At 46.2% G+C, this 19,433-nt stretch overlaps 1 protein-coding gene across 4 annotated transcripts in view; it reads left to right on the forward strand.

The window, feature by feature from the left end:
- The window catches only part of Abhd12 (abhydrolase domain containing 12, lysophospholipase), a 75,469-nt gene that overhangs the window by 47,729 nt on the left and 8,307 nt on the right, over positions 1-19,433 (forward strand). For all 4 annotated transcript variants that reach the window (XM_004668034.2, XM_045157805.1, XM_045157803.1 and 1 more), the window contains exons 3-6: positions 10,682-10,787; positions 14,951-15,070; positions 17,646-17,676; positions 18,819-18,864. In XM_004668034.2, the coding sequence (XP_004668091.1) occupies positions 10,682-10,787; positions 14,951-15,070; positions 17,646-17,676; positions 18,819-18,864 (303 nt within the window). The remainder of the gene's footprint in view (positions 1-10,681; positions 10,788-14,950; positions 15,071-17,645; positions 17,677-18,818; positions 18,865-19,433) is intronic.

Genomic DNA, 19,433 nt, shown 5'->3' on the forward strand with positions numbered 1-19,433 from the left:
ATGGCTTAGTGGTTAAGGCGTTTGCCTGCAAAGCCAAAGGATCCCAGTTCAACTCTCCAGGCCCCAGGTAAGCCAGCTGCACAAGGTGGCGCATGCATTTTGAGTTCATTTGCAGTGGCTGGAGGCCCTGGCACACCCATTCTCTCTCTCTCTCCCTCTCTCTCTCTCTCAAATAAATAAATAAAATATATTAAAAACAGAAATAACAAGGTCAGTACTTAATACCTTATGAATCTAAATTGAGTTCTTTTTGTTGTTGTTGTTGTGTTAAAATAACTATAAAATGGGCTGGAGAGATGGCTTAGCAGTTAAGTGCTTGCCTGTGAAGCCTGAGGACCCTGGTTCAAGGCTCAATTCCCCAGGACCCACTTTAGCCAGTTGCACAAGGGGGTGCAGGCGTCTGGAGTTCGTTTGCAGTGGCTGGAAGCCCTGGTGTGCCCATTCTCTCTCTCTCTCACTCTTTCTCTTTCTGCTGCTCTCAAATAAATAAACAACAAAGAAAAATTTAAAAAAATAACTATAAAATGTGTGGTACTCAGAGGCACTTGATTTTTATAGAATAAATTTTAAAGTTATTTTTTATAATTAATAACTTCCATGATTGTAAACAGTATCTCATGGTAATTCCCTCTCTCCCCCCACTTTATTCTTTGAAACTCCACTCTCCATCATGTCCCCTCCCCCTCTCAATCAGTTTCTTTTATTTTGATGTAATCATCTTTTCCTCCTCTTATGATGGTCTTCTGTACGTAGTGTCAGGCACTGTGAGGTCATGGATATCCAGGCCATCTTGTGTCTGGAGGAGCACACTGTAAGGAGTCCTACCTTTCCTTTGGCTCTTACATTATTTCTGCCACCTCTTCCACAATGGACCCTGAGCCTTGGAAGGTGTGATAGAGATATTGCAGTGCTGAGCACTCCTCTGTCACTTCTTGTGAGCACCGGAGTCACTTGGTTTTGTAAGTGGAGAAGTAGCCAAACTTCTAGGAATTTATGATCTATAAGTATTGCCATTTGTGAAAAGAACAAACTAAAAAGGAAATCACAGTATATTAAAATCAAAGCAGTGTTGTTTTTTGACTTTAAATGTCCCTTACAAGTGCCTAGTACATGAGCTGGAGAAATGGCTCAGTGTTTAAGGTATTTGTCTGTGAGGCCTAAGGATACCGGTTCAATTTCCCAGGGCCCACGTAAGCCAGAAGCACAAGGGGACACATGTATCTGGAGTTCGTTTGCAGTGGCTGGAGGCTCTGGTGTGCCCATTCTCTCTTTGTCTCTTCCTCCCTCTCTCTCTCAAATAAATAAAAAAGATTAAAATAGGTGTTTTTTGGTTTATTTTTATTTATTTATTTGAGAGCAACAGACAGAGAAAGAGGCAGAGAGAGAGAATGGGTGCGCCAGGGCCTCCAGCTATTGCAAATGAACATGCATGCGCCACCTTGTGCACCGGCTACGTGGGTCCTGGGGAATCGAGCCTGGAATCAGGGTCCTTAGGCTTCACAGGCAAGCAGTTAACCACTACGCCATCTCTCCAGTCCTAGTTTTTTTGTTATGTTTTGTTTTGTTTTGTTTTTAAATGCCTAGTACAGCATAGAAAAGAGTTTTAAGTTTTGGGCTGGAGAGATGGCGTAGTGGTTAAGATGCTTGCCTGCGAAGTCTAAGGACCCAGGTTCAATTTCCCCAATATCCATGTAAGCCAGATGCACAAGGTGGCATATGTGTCTGAAGTTTGTTTACAGTGGCTAGAGGCCCTGGTGTGCCCATTCTCTCTCTCTCTCTCTTAAATAAGTTAATTAATTAATTAATTAAAAAAAATAAAAAGTGTGGGGTTTGCACGCACCAAGTCACAGGGCTATAAATTTATTGGTGGAAGACCTTAGAATCCACATAACCAAGGGCTGTGCTAAGTTTTCCATCCACTGCTGCTTGCCACACAGTGGGGTCCCAACTAAGATTTGAACTCATTTTCTTCAGATGAGTTTTTGGTCTGGTTTGGGCACAGCACTCAGATTTATGGTGCTGACTTCTTCCTAAGGAGATGGTGATTGTTCCCGAGGCACAGAACAATGGGTTCTGTGTGCTACAGAGAAGAGGCTATGTGTAGCCAGCCCCCAAGGCTGACAGTGTCTACTCTGTGGGAGCAGAGGAGCTGGGGAGTGTTGGTTTGAGGTTGCATTAGTTTTTTCAGTGATGAGCATTAACACACAGGGCCTTGAATGCTACACAAGCACTGTACCACTGAGCTCATTCCTTAGCCCTGTGGTACTATTTCTATGGGAGGCGTTTAATTGTTCATAGGATAAAAATCATGCTTTGACATTTTGTGAAGCTACTAAAATACCCGCTGCCAGCGTCATTTCATGGGCAGGGGTTGTACAGACATGCCCATGGCTTCCCCTATGGGGTCACTGGCCTGACTCCTCGTTATGCACCCATTATGAGGCCTGGTCTCCCAAAATCCTCTGCAAACTGGCTCAGTGCTTGCTGGTTTTCTAGTGATAGTATACAGTTAATTCTAATTGTCCTTGCTTAGATCTACAGTGCTGGAATTGAAAAGGTGGGAGTCTTGGTGCTGAAATTTTGGCTTGGGCTAGGGAAAGTCTATTTAAGGGCTGTGTTCTTGTCTCTTCCAAATGAAACGAGGGCCCTACAACGTGTGTGTGTGTATGTATGTATATGTATATATGTATGTGTTTGTGTGTGTACATGCATGTATGTATTTGGTTTTTCAAGAAAGGGTTTTACTCTAACCCAGGCTGACCTGGAATTTACTATGTAGTCTCAGGGTAGCCTCAAACTCATGGCAGTCCTCCTGCCTCTGCCTCCCATGTGCTGAGATTAAAGACATGTGTCACCATGCCAAGCAATATATTCTTTTTTATTTTATTTATTTATTTTTGGTTTTTGGAGATAGGGTCTCACTCCAGTTCAGACTAACACTATGTAGTCTCAGGGTGGCCTCGAACTCATGGTGATCCTCCTACCTCTGCCTCGTGAGTGCTGGGATTAAAGGCATGCACCACCATGCCCGGCTATATTCTATTTTAAAATATTTTCTTTGTGTGTGTGTGTGTCATGGGAGTGGGGGAGACAGAGAAAGAAAATGGGCATGCCAGGGCCTCCAGGTACTGCAAACAAACTCCAGACACATGTGCCACCTTGTGTATCTGGTTTATGTGAGTGAGGAATCAAACCTGGGACTTTAGCCTTCGAGGCAAACACCTTAACTGCTAGGCCATCTCTCTAGCCCCTTAGTCTGGTTAATATATTCTTTTTTTTTTTTTTTTCCCCAAGGTAGGGTCTCATTCTAGCTCAGGCTGACATGGAATTCACTATGTAGTCTCAGGGTGGCCTTGAACTCATGGAGATCCTCCTATCTCTGCCTCCCAAGTGCTGGGATTAAAAGCGTGTGTGCCACTACTCCTGGCTCCTGGTTCAGTATATTCTTAAGTTTATAGGAAATCTGTCTGAAAAGAAATTTAAAAAATATTTTTATTTATTTGCAAATAGAGAGAGAGAATGAGAATGAGCACACTAGGACCTCTAGTTGCTGCAGATGAACTCCAGATGCCTGTGCCAGTCTGGCCATATATGGGTACTGAGGAATCAAAGCCAGGTCATTAGGCTTTGCGGGCAAGTCCCTTAACTGCTGAACTATCTGTCCAGCCCTGAAAAGAAATTTATAATCAGATAAATGAGATTTATAAGCAGTCTAGCACCTATGATTGAAGGCATTTTCCTTCTTTAAATATATATATTCATAATACATGTTTGTGTGTCTGTGCGTGCAAGCATGCCCATTTATATATGCAGGTAAATATGTATTGTAGGTACAGATCTATGTGTGGGTGCAAGAGTGTACATATGTAGGTCAGAGAACAACCTCAGGTGTTTTTCCTCCTAGAATATGCCTAATTAGGCCAGACTGCCTGGCCAGTGAACCCTAGGGATCCACCTGTCCCTCCCCAGCACTGAGATGACAAGTGTGTGTCACCACACCTGGCTGTTTTTTATTTTATTCATTTGAGGGGGGGGAGAGAGAGAAAGAGGCAGATAGAGAGAGTAGGTGCACCAGGGTCTCTGGTCACTGCAAAGGAACTCCAGACACATGTGCCTTCTTATGCATCTGGTTTACATGGGTACTGGGGAATTGAACCTGGGTCCTTTGGCTTTGCTTGGCAAGTGCCTTAACCACTAAGCCATCTTTGAGCCTTTTTTTTTTTTTAATATGGGTTATAGAGGATGAGCTCAAGTCCTCATGTTTGAAAGGCATATACTTTACCGACTGAGTTGTCTCCCCAGCAGGGCGCACACCTTTAATCCCAGCATTTAGGAGGCAGAGGTAGGAGGATCACTCTGAGGTTGAGGCCAGCCTGGGACTACAGAGTGAGTACCAGGTTAGCTGGGCTAGAGTGAGACCTTACCTTAAAAAAAGAAAATAAAATAGTTGATATTTCCAAAAGCAAATGAAATATTAGCCAAAAGACCCTAAACAGTGTAACAAAACAAAAAGCCACTTTGAAGACCTCTTTGTTAACACTGTAGTTTATTTTCTGCCAGGCTTTTTTTGTATTTGTCTGTTTTTATAAACATGCATGCGTCTCATTCTTGATGTCCTTGAATGTAATTCCTGGCCATGTGTGGGTGATACCTGGCATCTAAGGTCTGGAAGGGTAGAGTATGTTCTGCTGTCACTCTGCTCTTCCATCATGGGTAAGGAACGTGTCTCCTAGCAAATGTGAAGTCATGGTTCAGAGACAGAGGCCAGAGAGATGCTCAGACCTTCTTCGACAATAGGTTCAAATAGTAACCACCTTCCTCTCTCCTGAGCAGTCCCTGTTAACTCCTTACAGCTTTCTTCTCTTACCCTTCTGTTTCCCCTGGACCTCTTCAAGTAATCAGAACTGATAGAGACCAGATCACCTGGGACAAGGCTGCTTTGTTACTCACAGGGATAAAATGAGATGAAGTCTATTGCAGTTAGCTTTGCATTGCTGTTAGGAAGCACCTGACTGAGAGCAGCTTGTGGGAGGAAAGAGCTTATTTAGGCTTACAGACTGGAGGGGAAGCTCATGATGGCAGGGGAAAAATGCTGGCATGAGCTGAGGGTGGACATCACCTCCTGGCCAACATAAGGTGGACAACAGCAGCAGGAAAGTGTGGCAAACACTGGCAAGGGGAAGTTGGCTATAACACCTGTAAGTCTGCCCCAATAATACACTGCTTCCAGGAGGCTCAGATTCCCAACTTGCCCCCAGCTGGGGACCTAGCATTCAGAACACATGAGTTTCTAGGGGGCACCTGACTCAAAGCACCAGAAGCCCAATAGCAAAGGTTCTCAGTGGTCACAAAGGCCTGGCACAGATCAGTAGCTCCAGCTGTTTGATCTATTTGATATTTTCCCAATCAGCCTTAATAAAACAAAGGTCTGGGGAGACGACTCAGTGACTAAAGGCAAGGGCCTTTAAAAAACCTGATGGCCTGGGTTCAGTTCCCCAGTACCTATGTAAAGCCAGATGCACAAAGTGACACATGCATCTGGAGTTCCTTTGTAGTGGCAGGAGGCCCCATTGTGCCAGTATTCATTCATTCATCTATTCATTTATTTTCTTTCTTTACTTGCAAATAAATAAGAATACATTAAAAATTTAACAAGCAACCAGGCGTGGTGGCACACGCCTTTAATCCCAGCTCTCGGGAGGCGGAGGTAGGAGGATCACCGTGAGTTCGAGGACACCCTGAGAATACAGAGTGAATTCCAGGTCAGCCTAAGCTAGAATGAGACCCTACCTTGAAAAACCAAGACAAAACAACAATAACAAAAACTAACAAGCAGTAGGACTGACAAACTTTTCCATTCATTCATAGATTTACTCACTCTTTATTGAGCACTGTCATGTACAGGATTACTTGTTACATCATGCCCACTGATGTTTGTTTGCCAAAGGTGGGGTGATGAAAAGCTGGGTGGGGGAATAAGCTCAGGGCCTTAACCTGCTCCCTCCTTGCCTGTGCTCTCTCCTCCTTCCTTCCCTTAAGCTCTGGGCTTCTCAGACACCCTCTTGCCTCCTTGGACATCGCTCTGCATGCCTTACTGCTATTAAGTTCTGAGCTCCTCCATTTCTGGGAATCCTTGCTCATGCCTCTCAGGCATGAACTTGGACTTCCTTCCTTCTCATAAGTTCTACTGATAATCTAATAAAGCCTATAAACTTTAAACAAACAAAACAAAACAGGAAGAAGTCAGGGGCCAGCTGGTGGGGTTCCTGAGTTGTGCATTTAAGTCCTATTTGGAGGAGTCTTTGGTGATGGCAGGAGCTGGATCACAACGTGGAGGAATGAGCACCCTTCCTAAGGACCCATTCCTGTGATGCTGCCAACGAGCTGGGTGATCTGTCCCCGCTCTGGTCTATGTATGAAGCACGGTGGACTGCAGGGAGAATCCTGTGGTCCGCTAATGGTTCATGACCAAGAGCAATCTGACCATTTGGGAGAACCTGAGGTCCTGTGCTCACCTGGCACTGGCCAGCAGGAATGAGCTGTCCTTCTGGCCCAGGTGACCATCACACCGTGCTCAGGCTACCTCTCATCCTCCTCCTCATTCCTTTGCTTTGGGGCATTTCTGCTCATTTACACCCACACTGTAAGCAGTTCCTACAGCCATAGCTCCCTGGGGCCAACTAGTCTTTCATGTCTTGATCCTCCACTAGTCATAAGGACATGAAAAACAGCACCTGCCAACTTCAGAGTTCCCTGTGCCTCCCTGTCACGGCTGACTAAATCAGGGATGAAAGTGAACTGGAAGGCCAGCTTCCTAGATGGGCTAGCCCCTGTAGAACAGAGGGTTTCAGTTCCTAATTTCCTAGGACTAGAAGCAGTGGATGCACCAGGGTAATGTCAATAATCAAAACATAATTTTCAGGAGCTTCAGAATAAACACAACAGAGGTCAATTTGCAAAACAGGACTGCTTGTAATCAGTAATAGTCCTGTAAACAATGTTAACTCTGTTTAGTCATTGATCTTGCACAAACCTTAACATTTTGTGATTTTTTTTTTTAATTTTCCTTTTGTAAAGGAAATTGCAAGGTAGTTTTTTCAGGTGCATCATTTAGATTTAGGAAAAACTAGAGTGCTATTATAGTCACAAGCATTTGGGCCCTAAGTAAGGACAGTTCACTTGTTAACATCTTTGAGATATCTTTAGGAAGGAAGACACGTTTCTGTACAAAATTTTTATTTTTATCAGTAGTATTGCGAGTTCTTGACTTTTAGTCATCAGGAAAGGCAAGCTGCATACCAGGGTGAGGGGCTTCTTTCCAGTCTGAGATCCTTTAAATCTTCCTGACTTGGCATCATAGCCCCTGCACAGTTGTCAGGTGATGATGACCTTGTACATCAAGCTGCAGCTTTCAGATGTCAAAAGTGTACAGTCAGGTCAGAGAGGAAGTATTAAACCAGCTTGTACAGTCCAGTAGGAAGACATGCTTTCCAGTACTCGGGTGGTACCTAGGATGAAAAGAGTGGCATCTCAGGCTTTCCCTTGGGCTGCCATCAACCCTGGGTTAGATTTTATTCAACCTTTATACAGACATGCAGATTCTCAGTGGAGCTGGTCTCACCTTTGTGAAAGATCTTCCCATATGTGCATCCAAGCCTGCAGCCTCCACCCCGCTGTTAAGCACCTGAAATCCTTCAGGCAAGATGATAATTAGCCACCCATTCCAGAACACCAGTAACGGCCTGTTGCTCTCCCTTTGGGGCCCAGCCTTGTCTCCCCTGTGGTCAGTACTAGCTCCTTGCTGCTTGTGAGCTGAAGCCCCATTAAAGTGTTGGCAAGTATTCCCACACTTGGCTTGGCCTCGTTTCTGGTGCTCCATGCCCAAAGACCCCAAGTCGTCAGCAACACCCTTGCCAGGATAAGCTGTAGTGTGACTGTGATCATTGCTCTGCCAAGTGCACAGACTGGGCTGCTTAAGACAGAAAATAGTCTCTCGTAGTCTTGGAGGCTAGAAGTCTGAGATCAAGGTGTTGGCGCCCACTGAGGAGCTGGGATAGAGTGCATCCTTCCTGTCTCCTCTTCTCTTTCCCCTCCCTCCTCCTTCCCATCCTCTCTGTCTCCCTTTTGGGCTGGGAATTTAATCCAGGACCGTGAACATACAGGGCAAACACTGTACCTTCTTCCTGCCTGTTTTTCATCAGCTGATGGTTGCCAGAAGTCTTGCATGTCTTGGCTTGCAGTTGCCTCATGTTATCTCCACCCCATTTTCTTAGAGTCCTTCTCATGTGATCTCGCCTTTTCATAAGTACAATAATCACGTTGGATTAGGGCTACTCTGTTGACCTCATTTAGGCTTGCTTACCTCTGTAAAGCCCCAGTTTCCAATATTGTCACAGTCTTTGGTGGTTGTAGGTAGGAACTTCAACATGATTCAGCATGTCTAACAAGGAGGGTTTGAAACTTTTGCCTGCTTCTTGGAGAAGAGAAAGGTTAAGAAGCCAGTGATAGGAGCAGCAATCCAGGGGGAGAATTCCTCTCCCCACATACCCTAGGACAGGTGTTCAGGGGCGTTTCTAAGGAAGGAGCATGTGTGTCCCTCTGTCCTTGTAAGATGGTTGATTTATTCACCAAGCGTTCCTCTAGCCCTTGTGACATTTCCAGAAGGGGGTTAGACAGGCCATGTGATGTGGGAGGTCAGTTGTGAAAACTCTCTCTTCATCAGAGAAAGCTGTCAGCAGCCTGATTTCCTTCTAGAAAGCAGAGTTGACCCAAAGCCAGGACTGTCCTGCTCTTTGTTTACTCTGCCCTGGGGGGAGGGTAAATTCTTCCTCAGGGTTTACGGAGTTTTTTTTTTTTTTTTTTCATTTAAAAATATTTTTTTTATTTATTTATTTGAGAGAGAGAGAGAGAGAGAGAGAGAGGGAGGGAGGGTGTGTGTGTGTGTGTGTGTGTGTGTGTGTGTGTGTGTGTAGGTGGGCCAGGGCCTCTAACCACTGCAAGGAACGAACTCCAGATGCATGCGCTATCTTGTGCATCTGGCTTTACGTGGACACTGGGAAATAGAACCTGGGTCCTTAAGCTTTGCATGCAAGCACCTTAACTGTTGCTAAGCCATCTCTCCAGCCCAATTTTTAAAATTATTTTTAACTGGATTTGTCTTTAAAGTTTTGTACTCCACAAACAGTAACAGTGATATATAAGAAAAATTAATTCTCCATGCATACACTTGACATATCTTTCTTTTCCCTACCCAGCCATATGTGGTGTGGCTGTTGATGTTGATGCCCTCTGCTTGTGTTTGCAATGGCAATGGGATGGTGTCCCTCTCATCCACCCCCATCCTGCTTGCTCATCAGGGCTACAGTTTGACACTTTTCCATAATTCACGGCATCAGTTTATCCAGCCATTGCCCTACTGGCAGATGGTTGTGAACTGTAGGACTCCTTTTGCCTACTTGCTCTGACTCAGGATCCATGCATTTTGCTGTCCCCATTCTTCATCTTCTGCTATTCTTTCTGGATTAAGTGATAGAACATTAGAACCCCTGTATCTTCTTCCCCCTTGCACCCCAGAACATCTTGCCTGTTGTTCCTTTTCCATCATCTCTACCACCCGCTGTGGCCTAGCTGAGCTCTTCTGCAGGATCTTCTGCCCTCTGTGTCCCAGCCTCCCTTGTACCTGCTCATTGTCAATCCTGCTAAAAAACCTTTCTTCCCCTTACTGTTTTTTTTTTTTTTTTTCTGGTTTTTCGAGGTAGGGTCTGTCTCTAGCCCAGGCTACCTGGAATTCACTTTAGAGTCTCAGGGTGGCCTTGAACTCATGGCAATCCTCCTACCTCTGCCTCCCGAGTGCTGAGATTAAAGGCGTGTACCACCACACCCGGCCCCCTCACTTTTTTAAAAATATATTTTCTTTATTTATTTGAGAGAGAAGGGAGCCAGAGAGAGAGAGACAGACAGACAGACAGAATGGGCAGGCCAGGTCCTCCAGCCACTGCAAATGAACTCCAGATGCATGTGACCCCTTGTGCATCTGGCTTAAGTAGGTCCTAGGGAATCGAACTGGCATTCTTTGGCTTTGCAGGCAAGTGCCTTAACTGCTAAGCCATCTCTCCAGCCCTCTTCCCCGCATTTTTATCTTCTCCACGAACAACCTTCTTGGTACCAGGCTCCACTCAAGCTATATCCTTACTATGCAGTGTTTTCAAGCTCTGTCCCAGAGCTCCCTAGCTGCATCTCTGCCTGAGGTGGATTTTGTGGCAGGATCCTGTAGGAAAAGCACTGTGTGTTCTGTCTCTCCAGCAGAGCACTGTGAGGGAGACAGTAGAAGGCACCAGATACTAAAGTGAAAGGTTGACTACTGAGAGTGAAAGGACACAGTGGAGGAAGGGGGCCAGGAGATGGTGGGAGAAGTAGGAGGACACTCAGCCAAAGCAATGTATGAAAATGCCATAAGAAAACCTGATAAGCTAATTTAAAATAAACAGTATAAATAAGCAAATGTCAAAATTGGAAGCTTCATGTGTGCTGTGTGGTGGGGATGTGCTCTCATCAACACATGCATGTGTGTAGGGGTACACGTTGTTATGTGTTGGAGAGAGTGTATGTTGAATGTGGGCCATGCATGGTGTATATCCACCTTCTCCCACTAACCCTGGGTCCATCTTTTTGTCCCCCACAGTGAGGGTTCCCTATTTCATTGACTTGAAAAAGCCACAGGATCAAGGTTTGAATCACACCTGCAATTACTACCTCCAGCCAGAAGAAGATGTGACTATTGGAGTCTGGTGAGTGTCCTCAGCTGAGCCCGCAGGGCAGAGGCACAAGCTTCTTGAGTCTCCCCAGGAGGCCAGAAGGGCCCTGCTCAGCTCAGTCAGTGTCCTTGACATTGGACCCTGGTGTGCTATTGCTCATTTTTTAGTCTTCACCCATTCCTATGGCCAAGGAAGAGCTCAGCTAAATTTGATCCCAGTGGTGCAGCATGTGATGACATAGAACTCCACCCCGAGCTTTTTGAAACAGCAAGAGCTTTGTAACCACATTGTTTTTAGAGTCTTATTTCCAAGGTAAACAGAGAAGAGGCGGGGGAGGCTTGAGACAAAGAGAATGCACAGACTCAGAAGTCCAGATTTGAATGTACCTTTACTTCTCAGAGAAAGGAATGACTAGCTAGTGCCTATAGCATTTCTCAGAAGCCCGTGACAGCAGTGTTTATTTTTAGCTATAAGCCTAAATTGATCTTAAGCCCTATACTTTCTCTGTTTCTTTGGAATACATTTTACGGGTTTTGAGTAGGTAAGTGGTTGTTCCTGAACAGCTGCGTCAAAATTAATCGGGCTCACGGTGGCAGCTTCTTTTTTGTCACCACAGTAGCTCTGAATAGCTGCCCCTTTATCTAGCTGGCTTTATTTTTCAGTCGCCATAAAGTCTCTTTGGCTGTCTCAGAAACCCATCGTGTATGTGAGAAGTTTGTAAATGAGCATGGTGAGTAGGCTCCCAGTGTGGATGAGAGGGCCTTCAGATACTTGGAATGATGATCCTCAGTAAAGAAAATGAAATGAGCAGGGAGGGGGTGGGGATGCAGCTCAGTTGTAGGGAGCTTGCTTCGCATGCATGAAACCCTAGGTTTGGTCCTCAGCACCACATAAAGTGGATACGGTGGTGCACATCTGTAATGCCAGCACTGGAGAGGAGGAAATAAGACTATTAGAGGTTCACGGTCATTCTTGGTTATATATAGTGAGTTAAAGGCCAGCCTGAGATATATGAGACACTGTCAGGACGAAAAAAAAAGAAAAGAAAATGAGCAGGGAGACTTTTGTTCTGAGCATCTGATGTTAGAGTCAAATCATTTATCTTTTCTGGCTGGGTTTAACTTAGCAGTGTGCAAGAGACTGTCAGGAACCTGACCTGCTTTGCCCAGAGCTAATTGTGGGGAGAATGGCTGTCCTTTGCACTGAGAGCAGGGGTCTGTCCTGTTGTGGGAGGAGTGTTCCAGTGGTACTTAGTGAAAGCACCTGCAAACACCTATGCCCGTTATCAGAGGCTCAGAAAAGTTGTGGTGACTGCAACGGCAAATCTCAAGGTGGTGACAGCCACACAGTGTGTAGCTAGGTGCCACCTGCCACTTCTGTTTATGCTCCTGTATAGTTGCAATGACAACAGGACAACTGGGAAGCCGCAGGCTCTCTTCACAACTGCCCTCCCTACCATCTCCTCAGATCCTCCCACCAGCTTCCGCACAGGGAGACCCCAGAGGCCAGAGTACGGTCTCAACTGCTCCCTGCCAGTAGTTGAAGGAGAGCACCCTTAGCCTCTGCTGTGCTTCTAAGAAGCACATCAGCTCCTAGCTTCTAAAATTTATCCATCTTTCCTCCCACCCCACACCATACTATACTGCCTAGGCTGGGCATTAACTCCTGGAATAAAGCAATCTTTCTTTCTTTTTTTTTTTGTGAAAAAATTGAGATATTGGGCTGGAGGGATGGCTTAGCGGTTAAGGTATTTGCCTGCAAAGTCAAAGGACCTGGGTTCGATCCCCCAGTACCCACATGCACAAGGGGCCACACACATCTGGAGTTCGTTTGCAGTGGCTGGAGGCCCTGGCACACCTATTCTCTCTCTCTATCTCTCTCTCTCTCTCTCTCTCTCTCTCTCTCTCTCTCTCTCTCTCTCCCTCTTTCTCTGTCAAATAAATAAATTTTAAAAATTGAAGTATTTATATTTATTTATATATTTATTTGAGAAAAGGGAAGAAAGAGAAAGCATGGGCACACCAGGGCCTCTAGCCGCCACAACTCCAGACCCATGCACCATTTTGTACATCTGACTTTACATGGATATTGGGGAATCAAACCCCAGGCTAATAGGCTTGGCAAGCAAGCACCTTTAACCGGTGAGCCGTCTTCCTAGCCCTCAAGCAGTCTTTCTTTCACAACCTGTAAAGTAGCAGGACTTTTGGCATGCACATGCACCTGGCTAGAACAGATATTCTTATGATTATTTGGGAGTGATAGTGGCCAAAACCGCCCAAAATGTGATCTTCATCAATAGAGCAAAGTGGTGCATTAAAAATGAGAATGCAGCTGGGCATAGTAGCACATGCCTTTAATCCCAGCACTCAGTAGGCAGAAATAGGAGGATGACTGTGAGTTCAATACCAGCCTGTGACTACATAGTAAATTCCAGGTCAGCCTGGGCTAGATTGAGACACAGCCTTGCAAAAACAAAAAGTGAGGGGTGATGTCTCAGTGGTATGAAATACTTGCTATACAAGCATGAGGTCCTGAGTTTGAATCCCCAACACCCATGGTAAAAAATGCCAATTGATATGATGGAGAATGGAATTTCAAATGGGAAAGTGTGGGGGTGGGGAGGGAGGGAATTACCATGGGATATATTTTATAATCATGGAAAATGTTAATAAAAATTAAAAAAAATAAAAAAAATGCCAATTGTAGTAGTGCACACCTATAATACTAGAGCTTACTCACTAGCGAGTGTAGCTTAAATTACTAAGCTCTAGGTTCAGTGAGAGACTCTGATTCAAAAAATAAGGTAGGCCTTGAGAAATGTCTCAGCAGTTAAGGCACTTGCCTACAAAACCTAATGACCTGGGTTTAATTTCCCAATGCCCACATAAAGCCAAATACAGAAAGAGGCACATGCATCTGCAGTTTGTTTGAAGTGGCCAGCAGTTCTGGCATGCCCATTTTCTCTCTTTTCTATCTCTCTCTGCTTGCAAATAAATACTTAAGGTGGAGGGCTGGAGAGATGGCTTAGCAGTTAAAGCACTTTCCTGTGAAATCTAAGGACCCATGTTCAACTCTTCAGATCCCACCTTAGCAAGATGCAAAAGGTGAGGCAAGTGCAAGGTCGCACATGCCCACTAGGTGGCACAAATGTCTGGAGTTTGATTGCAGTGGCTGAGGCCCTGGCATGCCAATTTTCTCTCTCCCTCTCTCTCTGTCTTTAAAACAAACAAACAAAAATACTAAAAAAATAAAGTTGGGCTGGGGAAATGGCTTAGCAGTTAAGGTGTTTGCCTGTGAAGCCTAAGGACCCCCGTTTGATTGCCCAGGACCCATATAAGCCATATGCACAAGGGGGTGCATGTGTCTGGAGTTCATTTGCAGTAGCTGAAGGCCCTGGCACACCCATTCTCTCTGTCTGCCTCGTGCTCTGTCTCTCTCTCTCTCTCTCTCTTTCTCTCAAATAAATACATAAGATATTTAAAAAATAAAAGTTAAGAATAAGGTAGAGTACAACTGAAGAAAACACCAAACATCATTCTCTGGTCTCCACACACATGCACATATGCATACACACATGCTATAGTCATACATGCATGAAAACAAATGAGGTGCTAAAGCTTACGACCTTAGAAAATGAGGACTTAGCTACTTGACTTCCCAGAGTCATGTCACTAGTATGGAAAATGAATTTGACTAAAATTTCTAGAAAAACCTTATCAGTTCAGTGATCGATGTATTAAATTTGGTGTATCTCTCTGATCCAAGGAGAGTTTAGTCAAATAGAACAGAAACCTCTGAGTGCCTGGCTAGGCCTGGGTCAGCCCAGCTGATGGTGAGCTTGTCCATGCACCCATGTGGCTCCAGAGTGCAGGCAGGCTGTACCTATGCAGCCTCCAGTCGGTACAGCAGAGGCATCTCCTGCGTCCAGCACAATTGCCAACACAATCCCTTTGGCCTGCATGAAGCCCATTTGCCAGTCAGGAAGTGCTGCTTCTGAGACTGTCTGAAGCTGAGCCTCTGATTCCTAGCTCCCTGTTGTAAGGATAAGATAGTTTGCTGCCTACCTCTTCTGTCTCCCTGTAGGTTGGGGCTCTGCTTTCTGTGATAAGAGTTGCCTCCACAACCCTCATACAGGCACCAGTGTGCATATAGAAAGGGTCATCTCACTAGGCTGCCCCCTCTGCTTCTGTTTCCAGGCATACCATCCCCGCTGTTTGGTGGAAGAATGCCCAAGGGAAGGACCAGATGTGGTATGAGGATGCCCTGGCTTCCAACCACCCCGTCATTCTGTACCTGCATGGGAATGCAGGTACCAGGTGAGCCCACAGGGGTGGTATATCCTCCCTGCAAAGGTAGCTTCTTGCTGAGCTGGGAACATAATGGCCCAGAACACCAGGGGCAAGCCTGTGGTCCATGCACTCAGGTTTACAGGCCTGCTGCACAAGGGAGAGAGTCCCAAGAACCAAGGAAAGGCAGAATTTTTCTAGGACTGGAGTAGTTTGCAGGAGGCAGCGCTGTGTGCAGAGGTCCAGCGGGTTTCATCTGCCCAGAGCCTGGCCCTGCCTCTCTGGGGAGACAGTGCTGAGCAGTTTGGGAAGCTGCTTTGGTGGAGGAGGCCGCATCTGACAAAGGGGCTGAACTCCTCCAGCCAGAGAAGGCTTTTTATTTTTGCTTTGGGTCAAAAAGTGCCATGCCTGCTAGTATGTGATGTAGGAAGTGGTAGTTTCTCAGGGAGGATGCAGTAATCTTTCAGGGAAGGGGTGGTGGGGATACCTGATGATGGCCTCACTGTGCCCTTCGGTGAAATTGCGTCTTCCTTTTGTTTCTTTGTTTGTTGACCTTGGTCGGAAGAGTGACTGGCAAGTCTGCCTTACCTGTAAGGGAGGTCCAGGGTACAAACCAAGGCCGTGGTGAGAGACGGTGGCACCCTTCCAAAAAAGAAGCGAGTATTGATGGGCTGGCTGCAGGCTGGGGGCAGCCAGTGGAGAGGCCTCAGCTTAACATGCATGGGCATGCCCATCCTTCCGGGCTGCCTGGGTGGCTGAGCTGTTTTCTGGCAGCCATGATAAGAGCAACCTGTTTGTACGCATTGATGAAGTACACTTGGATCGGTCAGACCTTGCTGTTTTATCCCAAATGCTGCTCCTAAGTGGGTCTAATGGCTTGTTCTTTAGTCTGGCTTGAGCTGGAGTTGTTCTCGCACCCAAAAATCCCATACCCCTTCCACACCATGAGGTGTTGTTCAGAAGGGTCCCTGAGGTCCTGGGGTGAGGGAAAAGCGGAGGTGAATTTTTCTGAGCAAAGCATCATTTGAAAATCACAGGCTCCCTGTTTCTGTGGCTTCTATAGGTAGTCACCAGGAGGGGCCAGCAGGGAGGCAGCCTTTCTGTGGCAGTGTTTGGTCATGGTGGCTGTGGGTGGACCTTTGACAGGGAGAACAATGTACGGGCCTCTCTGAAGGGGAAGAGTTCCGGGTGGGTGTCTCATGGAGCCATGCAGAGGTCAATGCAGAAAGAGTCCAGAAGCATGACCCCAAGGCTGGCCTCTGCCAAGAGTGGAATGCTTGGCTACTGAGTCACACACATCTGTGCAGTGTGCTTTTGTTGAGGACAAGCTGCAGTGGGCTTCTTTTCTGCTTTATAAAGAGCAAGTGGCTATAAACAGCCAGTGTAGTATATTTCCATAAATGAGAAAACCTTAGTTGACTGTGTATAATGCTCAGTCTTACCTGTCACATGGTAAAGAAAAGACAAAACTTACCTATAACTCCAGATTTAAAAGGAGTATGGTGACTTTCAAAGATTTACCATGCTCTCCCACCCCCAAAGACTGCCCATGTTGCAGGTCTCCCCCGCTTTCTGTCTGGTCCTCCTCACATCATATCTCTCAGGGGCCTTGCCCACTTGCTGAGACCCTTCTGTGACCAAAGTCTCCAGCAGGATCCCCTAGCTGGCTTCGTCATTCTGTAGGATCACAGTGTTCTTAGCCCCTCTTCTTATTTTTTTTTTTATACTCACTGGAGAGAGGAAACTGTCTTCCAAAGATGACAAAAAACTTCTCACAGCATTTCCTCCTAGTCATGAAACACATTCCTGTGCATGTTTGTTCCTGCAGTGTGCTGATTTCCCTCCTCCATCTCATCTTCGTCTCTCTGCCATGGTATTCCCCTTCACTGTACACCTGAAAAAGTCCCGTGCTCTTTAGACAAGAGAAGAATCCACTTCACAGGATGGAGAGGAGAATAAGAAATGCCTAATAAGTCAAGTCTCAAGTCAGCTGGGGAGGGGCCAAGACCTGGCCATTCCCACACACTTTGGTGACAGGCCAGGTCTCCTGATGAAAATCCAGTGGTTGGGCTCAGGGCACAATTATACATACCTTTGTCCATGAGTATGTCCTTTGGAATCTGGAGTTTTAAGTATACCTTTCTTGTTGAACAATAGAAGTGTACATACTCATTAAGAAATGGCTTAGTGATTAAGGTGCTTGCCTCCAAAGCCTAAGGACCCAGGTTCAATTCCTCAGGACCCACGTAAGCCAGATGCATGCACAAGTTGTCTGGAGTTTGTTGGCAGTGGCTAGAGGCCCTGACATGCCCATTTTCTCCCTCCCTCCTTCCCTCCCTCTCTCTCTCTCTCTCCTTCTTTTATAAATAAATAAATAATAAATAAATAAAAATTATTAGCAAAGAAAAGTCTCCCTAAAGTGCTTGCCCAATATTGCTAGAGGCAAGCTTGGGGCCACCTAAGGCACCTGAAGAGTAGGTTATATATCCACCTTGGGCCCTTCTTTGAAATATGGTTTGGGATCCCAGACTTTGGAGGGTCACCCTGAACCCTACTCTTGAGTAGAGGCGCTAACCCCACTTCCTGTTTCCCTTCCATGCTGCAGAGGAGGCGACCACCGAGTGGAACTGTACAAGGTGAGTGCTGCTGACCCAAAGGAGCAGTGCTATTGGCCTCAGGAGGCAGGAATTGAAAACCATTCTGAATGCTCTCCATTTGTGGACATGCTGCAAAGCAGTACTTGGCTGGTTCTCCCATGGCTCTGTCATGCTGCCTCTGAGGTGGGCTGCAGAACCAGTGCATGCACTGATTATCTCCCAGATACTTATAATTGACATGAAATTCATTTGCCATTGTTTTTAATGATGTGCTCCTCAAATGTAGGATGGGAGGAGAAAACCAGCAGTAGCTAGATTTACTGTTGAGTTGCAGGCTCACGTCTGGAGGGGGGTTGCAGGTGGGATTTCATTCCAGTTCCAGGCGGGCTTAGTGGGAGCCCCAACAGGTGAAGGTGCACACTTTGGGCAGACTGTGCAGTTCTCACTTGTGTGCTTGATCTTGAGTCCTTGCTACAGTGTGCTAGATAGGCTGGCCCACGTGTCTCTCCTTTCAGAGACTATGTGCTCATAGGGAACTTACACAGATGTGTGGGCCCATCTTGTTCTGGGCTGAGGGAGAGTTCATTCCCTTGAGTGAGGCAGGAAAGGTGAAAGTACCTGAAAAGTTACTCTTTTTGGTGGTGGTGGTGATTTTTGAGGTTTCTGTAATAGAAATGCATCCCCCTGCCCAGGTGTAGAAGACCCAGGGCACCTGTGCTCCAAGTGAGGCCAGGAGCAGGGCAGGAAGCACTGTGTCTTCCTAAGGACAAGGCACGGAGTGGGTCTGGGTGACAGTGGAGGCAGGTTATGGAGCACCACGCATGTGTAATGACCTAAATGAGAAAGGACAAGGACAGACTATAGGTTTTAAAAAATTGAAAAGTTCAACAAAATCAGAAATGTTGAGTTGCAGTAGGGTCCCCATATGTTGTTTCTGGGGCTCACCAGCATGCTGGCCAGGTGCCTCGAGCCTGCCGCCATGCTGTGTGAAGTGTCCTCCCAGGAGCCATGGGAGCTGGCAGGCACCTCAGCCATCTAAGCAGCAGAGCCTGTGGACAGTCTTACCGAGTCCCCACTGTGTGCAAGGTACAAAGGACGGAAGCCTGGATGGTTCATGAGAAGCAGGCTACTTCCTCAGTTGAAGACTAGTTGCCAAAGTTGTGTGTTTTTTCACTTCACAGGTGCTGAGTTCCCTTGGTTACCACGTGGTCACTTTTGACTACAGAGGTGAGGTTTCTTTTAAGAGAGCATCTGAGCATGCCCCCGTTTCCCCCTGGTGGTCCTTGAGGGACAGACTTGCTCCAGTCTCAGAGCAGGGCGGGCAGCTTGTTTGTGTTGTGCTGAGACTTGCAGAAACTGCTGCTGTGTTGATGGTGGGAAAGCGCGGGTGGTGGCCCGTGCTGCAAGCCCCTGTACAGGACCCCCAACATAAGCCCATTAGCAGCATTTAAATATAGAAAATGTTATTTTCTCCTTACTGGACTGAGATGTCAGCCACAACTGGACATAAGACCCATTTTATGCTCAGAGGCAGGTAGAGTTGGTCTCAGTGAAATAATAAAAGCCAGAAAAAGAGTCATTGAAAGAAGACCCATCCTGCTGTCCTCTGCTTCCCTCAGTGCTACTGCTTTCTTTTAGGAATTGGTCAGGCCAGCCCAGATCCATTTTGATGTGTGCGGAAAGCATTCTGCCTTAACGAGCAACAGAAATTCTTTGTTCTGATACTGAGCCATTGTTTTAAGGAAACAGTCCTCCATACTGCAATCAGTTTGAGAACTTAGGGAAAAATACTGCTT

This window comes from Jaculus jaculus, chromosome 8, assembly GCF_020740685.1.
Source record: "Jaculus jaculus isolate mJacJac1 chromosome 8, mJacJac1.mat.Y.cur, whole genome shotgun sequence".
Lineage (NCBI taxonomy): Eukaryota > Metazoa > Chordata > Mammalia > Rodentia > Dipodidae > Jaculus > Jaculus jaculus.